We start from the raw sequence: 12,870 nt of genomic DNA on the forward strand, positions 1-12,870 counted from the left end.
AACTGAGCTCCTCACCCGATCTCGGAGGGTGCGCCCAGCCACCCTGCGAAGGAAACTCATTTCGGCCGCTTGTATTCGCGATCTCGTCCTTTCGGTCATGACCCAAATCTCATGACCATAGGTGAGGATCACATGACCATAGGTGAGGATCACATGACCATAGGTGAGGATCACATGACCATAGGTGAGGATCACATGACCATAGGTGAGGATCACATGACCATAGGTGAGGATCACATGACCATAGGTGAGGGTGGGGACGTAGATCGATCGGTAAATCGAGAGCTTTGCCCCGACTCAGCTCCCTCTTCACCACGACAGACCGATACAGCGACCGCATCACTGCTGCATGAGTTTTGTAGATCTTAGCTTTCAAATGAGGCGTTACACACTGGCCTACAGGATTTGGGTAAAGCTGAACTGGATCGGGAAGTCTGGGCGTCTCTGCTGAGGCTGCTGCCCCCGCGACCCGGCCCCGGATAAAGAGAAAGAAAATGGATGGATGGATGTTTTGGTTCTTCTTTCCCTAAGAAGCTTTTTGATTAGGGTAAAGCAAAAGAAAATGTGCTCCGCTCAGGTGGGAGTTCAGAGGTTAACTGACCTTGCACTTTGATGTGTATTTACCTGTACTTATACTTACATGGGTAAAGACTTTCCTGTACATGGAGCTGTCGGGCTGTAATATAAAGCTTTTTTTTTACTTGGATTGCACCAAAATAAAGCCAAATTATCTTTATAGCGACATTAGGTGATCCAAAAACTCAGAAAAACCGATGGAAACTTATGATTTTCCTTCTTTAGTATCTTCTTTACGCTGTTTTCAATCCCCCTTCATCATTAATATCATGTTATTGTATTGAGACCTGGCAACATGAAGGCGCATTAACGTGGACACAGCCTCAGACCATTCACTCACTGGACTCTTGGATTATCTGGGGTTAAAAACATGTTTTTGAAGCAATAACCTGGACTTGTTTTCCTAAAGGATGAGTTCTCCCTGATGTTTGTTTCATCGGGCTCGGTCACGGCTTTGTCCAGGTAAAAAAGTCCAACCTGGCAACCCCCGAGGATCTCCCAGGCCCGGCTCCAAGGCCCGGCTCCCAGGCCCTGGTCCGGGCCTGCGGGCTGGGCTCGGTTTGGGGGGTTTTCACGTGTCTTGGAAGGGCAGGTGGAAGCAGCCCGGCTGGTCGTCCTCGTCGTCCGCGGTCCAGAAGGAGGACGGGCGTTTGTGGTGCAGCTCTCGCCGGACGCAGCGCGGACACGGCTGTGCTTTCTGCCGGCACTCGGAGTGGAAGACGGCGCCGCAGCCGTCGCACCTGAGAGGAGGCGGAGAGAGGAGGGAGGAGAGAGGAGGGAGGAGGAGCAAGAGAGGAGAGAGGAGGGAGGAGGAGCAAGAGAGGAGGAGCAAGAGAGGAGAGAGGAGGAGCAAGAGAGGAGAGAGGAGGAGCAAGAGAGGAAAGAGGAGGAGCAAGAGAGGAAAGAGGAGGAGCAAGAGAGGAGAGAGGAGGAGCAAGAGAGGAGAGAGGAGGGGCAAGAGAGGAGAGAGGAGGAGCAAGAGAGGAGAGAGGAGGAGCAAGAGAGGAGAGAGGAGGGGCAAGAGAGGAGAGAGGAGGAGCAAGAGAGGAGAGAGGAGGAGCAAGAGAGGAGGGAGGAGGAGCAAGAGAGGAGAGAGGAGGAGCAAGAGAGGAGGGAGGAGGAGCAAGAGAGGAGAGAGGAGGAGCAAGAGAGGAGGGAGGAGGAGCAAGAGAGGAGAGAGGAGGGAGGAGGGACAAGGGAGGAGAAACAAGACAGGATTATTCACAGATTTATCCAAGTCTTAGCTCCGATGTGAGCGTCATCGCGTTTGAACCATTTTTCACCATTTTCCGTTTAAAAGCTAAAACTATTCCATAAATGACGGAGAATTTTCATCTAATTTAACCTCTGACTCCGGGTTTTCCCTAAAATCCTGTACATTTCTTTATTCTGCCCCGAGATGAAGCACCTCATCTTCAAGGGAGTCTCACCAAACAGACCACAATGAGTGAAATCAGTGTGAATCATAGACTGTATATATAATGGGCAGCTTCTGCTCACTCCTCCCCGTTTACCATAATGACCACGGCCGTGGGGGAAGTCATGGAGGATTTACAGACTCCTCCTCCCCAACTCTGACGAAGTTCCTAAAAAGGGCATAAGGGCGGGATCTTCACTGTAGACTCCGCCCTTGTGTGACGTGTAGCTCGCGCTGCTCCAATGCTAACAGTCCGACCCTCATTAAGTACCAGATTTCAAAAATTCTTCTTACGAAAACCAGCCTGGTTTCTTAAATTGTGACTAACCCAGCGTTATCTCAGGAGGAAGATCTGGCCTAGTCTAGTGTTGAAACAAATAGAAACCAGGCGTTAAAGTTGTTTTTAACGTGTCTAAACTCCAATGCTTTTCAATGGGAGACTAGCGGCCATATGGAGGTACTAGTGTCGTGGGCATAAAGCAGGAAACAGAAAACAGCACAACAGAGACTCCACAGGAGCAGCAGCGTCGCCTGGAACCTCGTGCTTCAAGCAGAATTTCCACTTAAGCAGTAGTTTGTAAGTCTTCAGTTCTCCGAGTCGCAGCAGTCGTATCAGTCCACACTCGAGCGCAGCGTTTGGCGGCGCTAAGACCCCCTCTCAACATGGCCGCCGCATCCCTGGCCCTGACCCTCTCAACATGGCCGCCGCGTCCCTGGCCCTGAGCCTCTCAACATGGCCGCCGCGTCCCTGGCCCTGAGCCTCTCAACATGGCCGCCGCGTCCCTGGCTCTGAGCCTCTCAACATGGCCGCCGCGTCCCCGGCTCTGAGCCTCTCAACATGGCCGCCGCGTCCCTGGCCCTGACCCTCTCAACATGGCCGCCGCGTCCCTGGCCCTGAGCCTCTCAACATGGCCGCCTCTCCCTGGCTCCGAGCCTCTCAACATGGCCGCCGCGTCCCTGGCCCTGAGCCTCTCAACATGGCCGCCGCGTCCCTGGCCCTGAGCCTCTCAACATGGCCGCCGCGTCCCTGGCCCTGAGCCTCTCAACATGGCCGCCGCGTCCCTGGCTCTGAGCCTCTCAACATGGCCGCCGCGTCCCTGGCCCTGAGCCTCTCAACATGGCCGCCGCGTCCCTGGCCCTGAGCCTCTCAACATGGCCGCCGCGTCCCTGGCCCTGACCCTCTCAACATGGCCGCCGCGTCCCTGGCTCTGAGCCTCTCAACATGGCCGCCGCGTCCCTGGCCCTGAGCCTCTCAACATGGCCGCCGCGTCCCTGGCTCTGAGCCTCTCAACATGGCCGCCGCGTCCCTGGCCCTGAGCCTCTCAACATGGCCGCCGCGTCCCTGGCTCTGACCCTCTCAACATGGCCGCCGCGTCCCTGGCCCTGACCCTCTCAACATGGCCGCCGCGTCCCTAACTCTGAGCCTCTCAACATGGCCGCCGCGTCCCTAACTCTGAGCAGACACGGCGTTTGGAAGAGGTGGCACTTCCAGGAATCTCTATCAGCTCCTGTCGCCTGCAGCGGCCTGGACTCCGTCAGAGGAAACCCCCCCCCCCCCAAAGTCCTCACAAAGCCCCCCCCCCTAACACCGAGATACAGCGCCCGCCCTGGTCCGGGACGATCCTGTCAGCAGGAGAGGGCGTCCCGGACACGGAGGGGGGGGGGGGGTCCACGGAGGCATGAGGCTCACAGAGGACCAGACGTGTGAAGGTGATGCAGACTTCACACAGGAAGAACCCCGGGACAGACTCGCTATGAGAGCTGTATAAAGGAGTAGTAGTAGCAGTAGTATCAGTAGTAGTAGTAGGAACACCTGGAGCGGTACCTCTTTGTGGTGTTCTCCTGAAACGGGTTAGTAGTAGCAGTAGTAGTAGTAGTAGTAGTAGTAGTAGCAGTAGTAGTAGCACTAGTAGCAGTAGTAGTAGCAGTAGTAGTAGCACTAGTAGCAGTAGTAGTAGTGGTAGTAGTAGCAGAAGCAGTAGTAGTAGCAATAGTAGTAGTCGTGGTCGTAGTAGTGGTAGTAGCAGTAGCAGTAGTCGTGGTCGTAGTAGTGGTAGTAGCAGTAGTAGTAGTAGTAGTAGTCGTGGTAGTAGTAGTAGTAACACCTGGAGCGGTACCTCTTGGTGGTGTTCTCCTGAAACGGGTAGAGCATCTGTCCGCTCTGGCAGAGTTCTCAGTAGAAGTAGTAGTAGTAGCAGTAGCAGTAGCAGTAGTCGTGGTTGTAGTAGTAGTAGTAGTAGTAGCAGTAGTTGTAGTAGTCGTAGTAGTAGTAGCAGTAGTAGTAGCAGTAGTATCTGGAGTACCTCTTGGTGGTGTTCTCCTGAAAGGGGTAGAGCATCTGTCCGCTCTGGCACAGTTCTCAGTAGTAGCAGTAGCAGTAGCAGTAGCAGTAGTCGTGGTCGTAGTAGTAGCAGTAGTAGTAGCAGTAGTAGTAGTAGTAGTAGTAGTAGTAGCAGCAGTAGCAGTAGCAGTAGTCGTGGTCGTAGTAGTAGCAGTAGTAGTAGCAGTAGTAGTAGTAGTAGTAGTAGTAGTAGTAGTATCTGGAGTACCTCTTGGTGGTGTTCTCCTGAAAGGGGTAGAGCATCTGTCCGCTCTGGTAGAGTTCGCAGTAGCAGTAGTAGTAGTTGTGGTCGTAGTAGTAGCAGTAGTAGTAGTAGTAGTAGTAGTAGTAGTAGTAGTAGTAGTAGTATCTGGAGTACCTCTTGGTGGTGTTCTCCTGAAAGGGGTAGAGCATCTGTCCGCTCTGGCACAGTTCGCAGTAGTAGTAGTAGTAGTCGTGGTTGTAGTAGTAGCAGTAGTAGTAGTAGTAGTAGTAGCAGTAGTAGTAGTAGTAGTATCTGGAGTACCTCTTGGTGGTGTTCTCCTGAAAGGGGTAGAGCATCTGTCCGCTCTGGCACAGTTCTCAGTTGTTGTAGTAGTAGCAGCAGCAGTAGTCGTGGTTGTAGTAGTAGCAGTAGCAGTAGTAGTAGTAGTAGTAGCAGTAGTAGTAGTAGTAGTATCTGGAGTACCTCTTGGTGGTGTTCTCCTGAAACGGGTAGAGCATCTGTCCGCTCTGGTAGAGTTCGCAGTAGCAGTAGTAGTAGTTGTGGTCGTAGTAGTAGCAGTAGTAGTAGTAGTAGTAGTAGTAGTAGTAGTAGTAGTAGTAGTATCTGGAGTACCTCTTGGTGGTGTTCTCCTGAAAGGGGTAGAGCATCTGTCCGCTCTGGCACAGTTCGCAGTAGTAGTAGTAGTAGTCGTGGTTGTAGTAGTAGCAGTAGTAGTAGTAGTAGTAGTAGCAGTAGTAGTAGTAGTAGTATCTGGAGTACCTCTTGGTGGTGTTCTCCTGAAAGGGGTAGAGCATCTGTCCGCTCTGGCACAGTTCTCAGTTGTTGTAGTAGTAGCAGCAGCAGTAGTCGTGGTTGTAGTAGTAGCAGTAGCAGTAGTAGTAGTAGTAGTAGTAGTAGTAGTAGCAGTAGCAGTAGTAGTAGTAGTAGCAGCAGTAGTAGTAGTAGTAGTAGTAGTATCTGGAGTACCTCTTGGTGGTGTTCTCCTGAAAGGGGTAGAGCATCTGTCCGCTCTGGCACAGTTCGCAGTAGTAGTAGTAGTAGTCGTGGTTGTAGTAGTAGCAGTAGTAGTAGTAGTAGTAGTAGCAGTAGTAGTAGTAGTAGTATCTGGAGTACCTCTTGGTGGTGTTCTCCTGAAAGGGGTAGAGCATCTGTCCGCTCTGGCACAGTTCTCAGTTGTTGTAGTAGTAGCAGCAGCAGTAGTCGTGGTTGTAGTAGTAGCAGTAGCAGTAGTAGTAGTAGTAGTAGCAGTAGTAGTAGTAGTAGTATCTGGAGTACCTCTTGGTGGTGTTCTCCTGAAAGGGGTAGAGCATCTGTCCGCTCTGGCACAGTTCGCAGATGAAGCCTTTCTCTCGACACAAGCTGCAGCTGAAGACGTGAGCGCTCGCGAACTTGATCACTTTGGACAAAAACGGAGCCAGTTTCCCGTCGATCACCTGGAAAAAGAAGAAAGAAGGAAAGAAAAAGAAAGGAAGAAAAAGAAAGAAAAAGAAGGAAGAAGGAAAGAAAAAGAAAGAAAGAAAAAGAAAGAAAGAAAGAAAGAAAGAAAGAAAGAAAGAAAGAAAGAAAGAAAGAAAGAAAGAAAGAAAGAAAGAAAAACAGAGGGAAATAAAAAATAAATACAAATAAATCAATAACAAAGGCAGAAGTGACCAATGTTTAAAACGTGCATCAATAATAATTTTCATTTGCATTTCTCACATCTGACTGTGGAGACACTTCAGGCTTATGTGGCCAAGAATGGGAAGACAACCTTTAAGTATCACAGCGAATGCCCTACGATAGAGATGCGCGGGTCGGCTTTTTTTCTGACCCGCACCGACCCGACCCGCTGTAATTTGAACCCGGCCCACCTGACCCGGAGAAAAGCCTCTCAGTTTCCCGACCCGACCCGCGCACATTAAAAAACTGCTGCATGATTCACGCTGCAGCTGGATGTCACTCAAACGCGAGCGCATCACGTGACGGCGAGTTTACAGGAGAATTAGCACTTGATGCTTTGTTTTGCTACTGCTGTTGAAATCGCGAATGGACTGATCAGGAAACAAGGAGCAGAAACTCTCATGAGACTTTACTTCCACCACGTCATGGACGAGTCTTTCTGTCAAAGTAAACGGAGTTTGGACTAAAGTGGAGCAGCTTTACCTGACGCTAAGAAGTTTCCCTCCTCAGGTCAGTCAGAGGCTGTGTCTTTTATATTAGTTTCACCTTGTTCTTCTTGTTGATGCTTTACTTTCATCACATGTGCGTGTCATTAGGTGCTCGGCTATTGTGACGCATTTGTAGCAGTGATCAAAGTCATACAGAAACGATCGTCCAGGTGACTCTAAACATAACATGCTAGTGATACATTTACCCCTAAAAACTAAACATTCAACAAAACACAGCCGGCTTTGTGTGACATTTATGGATAAGAATGCACTGTATGTAGTAAGCCAACAATATAAGGGGGGAAAAAAGTGCACTTCTTAACCCGACCCACCCCGCACCCGAAGTTTGCCGTAATTTTGAGGTACCCGACCCGACCGAATCCGCGGGTTGACCGCTGGTTTCGGGTCGACCCGCGCATCTCTACCCTACGAGGTGAGCTAAAACTCCCGGGGGCAGGAGAGGCCGGTTAAACCATGAAACTCCCAGGCCAAAATGAGGTCCCTGTACGCCCCTGGTTTTTGTCAACAACTTTCTATATCCAGATCCAACAGTTTTCATTTACTGGACTTAGTGTTCGAGTGTTCCTCTGTTTTTGATATAAACCGGAATGTTCCGCAGTGTGGCTTTAAGGATTAGAAAGTCTCTCTCTCTCGTTCCCTGGTGCCAGATGGAGACAGGAAAGTGTGAGTCTGTGAGAGGCTTGGCCAGCTCTGTAAAGCTCTGATGGTGGGCTCCAGCCACAGGGGGCAGCGCCACGCGGACCACGGGCAGCGCCACCAGACAATACGCAACACAAATGCTCAGAACAGTCGGGGAAGCAGTTTGATTCTTTAAGTCCAGTTAGTTACGTGTGATGAAAAAGTGAGGAGGGACGGAGGGAAAAAGTCAAGAAAGAAACGAGTTCTTTGATTCGGTTTCAGCCTGTGGTCTTCACATAATGTTTGCTTTAAACTAGAGGCTAAGCTAAGGCTACTACAGTAACGTGATATTAATCTGATACTAGTCGCCATTTGCCATTATGATTGATAGATTTATGGAGTCTTTATATCGCTTTCAATTACAATTTAAGTGTGCAATAAAACAATAAACATACAAAAGGTTTGGGGCAAAACAAACTCACAACGACTGGCTCTTTTGAACGGCTCTTTAAAGCAGTGCTAAGTAAGTTGTTTACCTGAATAAACCCTCCCCGTAGTCCCTCTGAGGGTGATACAAGTGTTAATGTGATGATTGGAGGGTCTTTCATCTCAAACCACATTTTAGGTTAGGTTAATTTATTTGTACCCGTGGGTAAATTCGTTTTGCAATTCTGAGAACTAGTCGACACATTAAAACACATTTTACAAAGATAAAACATCACACATATAAAATACAAAGCTTGTACGTGCTCCACATACTAACAGGATGTGCCTTTGGTACAAAAAACAACTGAAGTTTAAGCCACTTGACAGTAACAAAGATAAAAAAAACCTGCGTCAGGGGCAATTTGATCCCGACTTGTTCATAAAGGAAAGGGCAGCGGGAACAAAGCTTTTCTTAAAACGGTTTGTTTGGCTCATTGGCATCAAAAACCGACGCCCAGACGGAAGCATCGAAACTCTGAATGCAAAGGATGCTCTGAGTCTTTTGCGATGCCTCGTGCCGTCCTCTCTAACTGTCTGTCCTGCAGAAAGTCCAAACTGGTCTGAGGCCGAGGACTTTACTGGACCACTTGACCGGCTGATTCAAGGCGTTTTTGTTTCTAACAGAGGAGCTCCCGTACCAGGCGACCAGGCAGAGCTCGGGTCGCTTCGATGAATGCCCGATAAAACAGTGTCATCACAGTTTTATCTACATGAAAGAAGGACAGTTTCCGAAGACAATACAGTCGTTGGTGGCCCTTTTTACAAACAGCAGCACAGTTTTCATTCAAATTCAGTTTGCAATCAATAATTGTTCTAAGACACCTGTAGGACTCCACACACTCCACTTGTTGTCCCTTTATATATGTTACAACATGTGGGAGAGCGCTTCCTAAAGTCGATGATCAGATCTTTTGTTTTTGCAACGTTCAAGAGAAGATAAGACTCATCTCACCATTTGACATGATGAGTCTTATCTTCTCTTGAACCACATTTTGAATCCAGTTTATGAAAAAATCGCTCTATTTTGGGTAATTCTGACTTGTCAAGTGGAACAAATCTGTCAATGGAATAATATATGTTTTTGATTTCAAGTGAATTGCAAAGGAAGGAAACTGCTCTTGAACGACAAGATATTTAATCTGATTTTAGACGATTTTCCCCCTCATTTTAAAGCAGTACTGAGTAACTCTTGCCCCTAGAGGCCATAAGCGCGACTGCAGGTATCGTAGCAAGTTGCGATTTTTTTTTACTTATTAATTGTCTTGGAGAGTAAATACTACACTGACAGGAAAGGCAAAGGGACAGAGGGATATTTTAACGTATATAGTGCCTTTCTACTGATATTAGGCTAAAAGCACGTTACAGCAAAGAACCAGTCACCCGTTCACTCTCTCAGTCATACATGAGTGTGCACCTGCAGGAGCTGGGATTCGAACCCCTGACTGTCCGATCATGAGATGAACCAACTGCGCCACTGTCCCTATTCGTAAAACGAGCCCTGAACAGCCGTCGTCCTGCAGTGTTGATTTCATCGACTAAAATATTTAGTCTTAATTTTAGTCAAAGGGATATTTTTGTGACTAAAATTGGACTAAAACTAAATTAAAAGTTTCTCATGAGACTAAAACTATGACTAAAATATCCAGATATTTGAGTCGACTAAAATCAGACTAAATATAAATGAAAAGGAGAGACTAAAATCATCCAAACTTGTATTGAGCGTCTGAAAGAGCCTCAGGTCATGTAAATTCTCTGCCAAAGGATCAGCTCTGAGCTTTGTTCATGAGGAGCAGCTCCATGAAGCAGAGGAACAACATTAAATATGATTATTAACGTTCTCCCGGTCATTATTTTCTGATAAAGGACGTCTGAGTTGGTGCTTTCATATCACTCCGCACGTACGTAGCAGCGACACTATCTGTCCCGTCACTGAGAGAGAAGTCGGGGAATCGTGAGTCTGACTTTCAACTTACCCAGAGATTCACCACCATTCCTCCAACTGCACCTTCAGCTAAGTAGCTAGGCTAGCTACTAGCCTTGCTGCTTCTAGCCTAGCAAAACGTTGCCAAGGGAACTATTTGTCGCAGAAGTCATCAAATAAACCTTTCGACCTTCATAAAAGTGTACGAAGTTTATGTTGTGTGTGTTCAGTTGGCAAATGGCCGAATAATAAGCGGGATCTATAATAGAAACCGCAATCTCAATGGCCGCCGCCTGGGCGCCGCCATGTTTATTTCCCATACCGACTTTGAAGCTAAGCAGGGACGGGCCTGGTTAGGACTGGGATGGGAGACCGTTTGGGAACACCAGGAAGCCTGGCGACAGTACTGAGTGTGTGCGTGGTTGGTGCTGGGGGCTGATGTGCGCAGACTATGGGGTGAATGAATAATGCATCAAATTGTTCAGCAACTTTGAGCGTCTGGAAAAGCGCTAATCAAACGCGCTGCTCCGACTGATTTATCCTCCGTGAGTAAAAGCGAAAATGAAACTACCACTTAACGAGCGCATGGCCTGCACTGCGTAGTTTTTTTCTTTTTTTTTCTTTGCTGCTGGACCATTTGTTTTCCATTTTGCTTTCACGTATTGTGAGCCCAGAGGTACATTTTATTCTAAAGCAGCTTTGAAAGCATTGCCAATTTCATTGTAAGGTTATAAATACTAACTAACAACGATCATTAGGCTATTTCACTTCAAATCCTACGTATTATTTTTTTGATTGTGCACTACCGTTATGCACCAAACCACGGGTCCTGCACCGTGAACCAAACCGTTAGAGCTGAACCCCTAATATTTATCCATAATTATTCCACTGTCTCTTGATTTCTATTCCCTGAGTTTAGCGAACATATTGTGGTTGTAGTTTATAAGAAAGGAGTACGGGTGCATCAAACACTCCAATTGCAGTTTGTTTGAAATTCTTTTTAGCATTCATTATTTTACACATTTGTAGTGGCCATAGTTTTTGGAATGGGTTGGGAACCACTGGTCTACAGCTGAACTGTGTGAGGGGTTGGACATTTCTTTGTAATCACTCATAATCTCAGAATATCAAATGTGGAGAGACTAGAACGCTGGTCATTATCGGGAAAATAAGCACCGAGAGGGCGAAACAAGACCTTACTTATAATGAATATTATCAATGCAAAGTCGACTAAATTAGTCTGAAATTTAGTCGACTAAAACTAGACTACAATTGAAACGATTTTTTTTGACTAAATCTCGACTAAAATTAAATTACATTTTAGTCAAAAGACTAAAACTAAATTAAAATATGTTGTCAAAATGAACACTGTCGTCTTGTCCAAGCGCTCCCCCCCCCCCGCTCCGTCCCGGCCTCGGCGAGTCCGGGGTAAACATGACAAATGGCTGCCACGCCGGGCGGTGGCGGCTCCAGTGATTACGCTCCGTGTAATCACCACCGGCACAAACGGGACGACGGAGACGCCCGGACCAACGGGGGAAACGCCGCACATGAACGGGGGAAATGTAATCTACATACGAGGGGAGCGCGACATTAAGGCATTCAGGTCTGCGCCTGTCGAGGAAAACAAGACGTACGAGCTGGAGCTGTGAGAGGAAGAGACGGATTCATTACAATCACATCAACATCGCACTGGGACACTGGGGACTAAATGAGGTGTCCCAGAGGAGAGCACTTACAAAGGGCGAAAGCTAAAATGAAACTAAATAAACTGGAGCTCTGATAACAGGCACCGAAAAGGGGAAAATCATCTTAAAGAGGGGGTGTTCTGCTTTTGTCAGTCCCACAGCACCAGTCTATATCTCACTACAATGATGACAAACCTTCTGTTGGTCTGTAAATGCAGTAAATTAGAATAACTGCCTTGTATAAAATGTCTCTCTCAAAATGGCTGTAGTGAATGCATGGCTTAAAGTGAAAAAAATCCTGAGCCTGAACATTCTGTGGCTCAACCAGGACTTTTATCGATACTCCTTATCGATCCGGTACTTTAATGGTACTCTTAGCGGTACTTTAAAAGAAAAAAAGAGCTACGTTAGATAGAGGCTACTGTATATAGGCAATGTAGCCTAGGCCAATAATTTTCATTAAACTTTTTTATTACACATTTACTCTGCATTTGGTCCTAATGTATTTCCAATTTGTGCAAACATTTAATATATGGGAGGTAAAATACAAGTATAGACCAAAATGTAAAGTGTAATATTTTTCAAAATCATCTAGTAAGTAAAGGATTAATGGCTCATTCATACTTCACAAGATGCAAGAACTTCTTGTTCTTGCACCCTGAGCTGCAGAACAAAATGAAGTAACTTTTGCTTGTCAAGTTCTTGCATCTTGTGAAGTATGAATGAGCCTTAAGTGTCATTCATGTTTGTTAATCAGGCTGTTGGTTAGATTTGGCTGGAGCTATTGGGACTGAGCCTAAAGGAAAACTGCTGTAAAATAATGACCTGGAGCCACTTTCAGCTTGTGTCCAGCGGGTCAACACCGGCTCGCACTGACACGTGTGCGCGTTCACGCCACTGAACGCGTCGTTTGCGGAACAAATAGACTCCACTTATTTTTTAGTCTGTGGACTCCACTTGAATCGCGTATTGTGACAGTGCGAGAATCTGTTCAATATGAAGGCGTTACGTTTCGCTTTTAACAGCGGGTCAGCGGCAGCAGCTCGGTCGTTCCCGTGCACACCTGTCTCACCGCGCGCACGGCTGCAGAAGGAGGCAGGTCCGACACCGCGCTCTCGTGCGGGGCTTTTAGTGCTTATTTTAGCGCGGGTGATGCGACCCCGTTAGCCCGACTGTTCTCACAGAAGAAGTAAATAAACTCACTGTGGATCAGTCGTAGAACCTGCTGCTCTTCGCCTCTTTATCCGATTCTCACTCGTCTGGTCATAACGTCCATTTGGCAAAACTTAATCCATAACAAAAGTAGCTCCAGCCTCCGCGTGGCAGTTGTTTTAGTTTCAGACGAATCAGGTAACAGCGAGGCTGCGCGTGAGATGCGTTCATGGACCGTAAGAGGTGCGGGAAACGGGAAGTTTTCACAAATGCGCGGAAAAAACGGACAAATAATTTG

At 47.4% G+C, this 12,870-nt stretch overlaps 1 protein-coding gene across 1 annotated transcript in view; it reads right to left on the reverse strand.

Moving 5' to 3' along the window:
• Positions 1 to 1,147: 1,147 nt before the first annotated feature.
• Positions 1,148 to 12,870, reverse strand: part of plekhm3 (pleckstrin homology domain containing, family M, member 3) — a gene marked incomplete at both ends in the record, with an annotated part of 90,849 nt that continues 79,126 nt past the window's right edge. The window contains 2 exons of the mRNA XM_079563681.1: positions 1,148 to 1,316; positions 5,815 to 5,972. Of these exons, the coding sequence (XP_079419807.1) occupies positions 1,148 to 1,316; positions 5,815 to 5,972 (327 nt within the window). The remainder of the gene's footprint in view (positions 1,317 to 5,814; positions 5,973 to 12,870) is intronic.

The sequence above is a fragment of the Gobius niger genome (genome assembly GCF_951799975.1).
Source record: "Gobius niger genome assembly, chromosome: 9".
Classification (NCBI taxonomy): domain Eukaryota; kingdom Metazoa; phylum Chordata; class Actinopteri; order Gobiiformes; family Gobiidae; genus Gobius; species Gobius niger.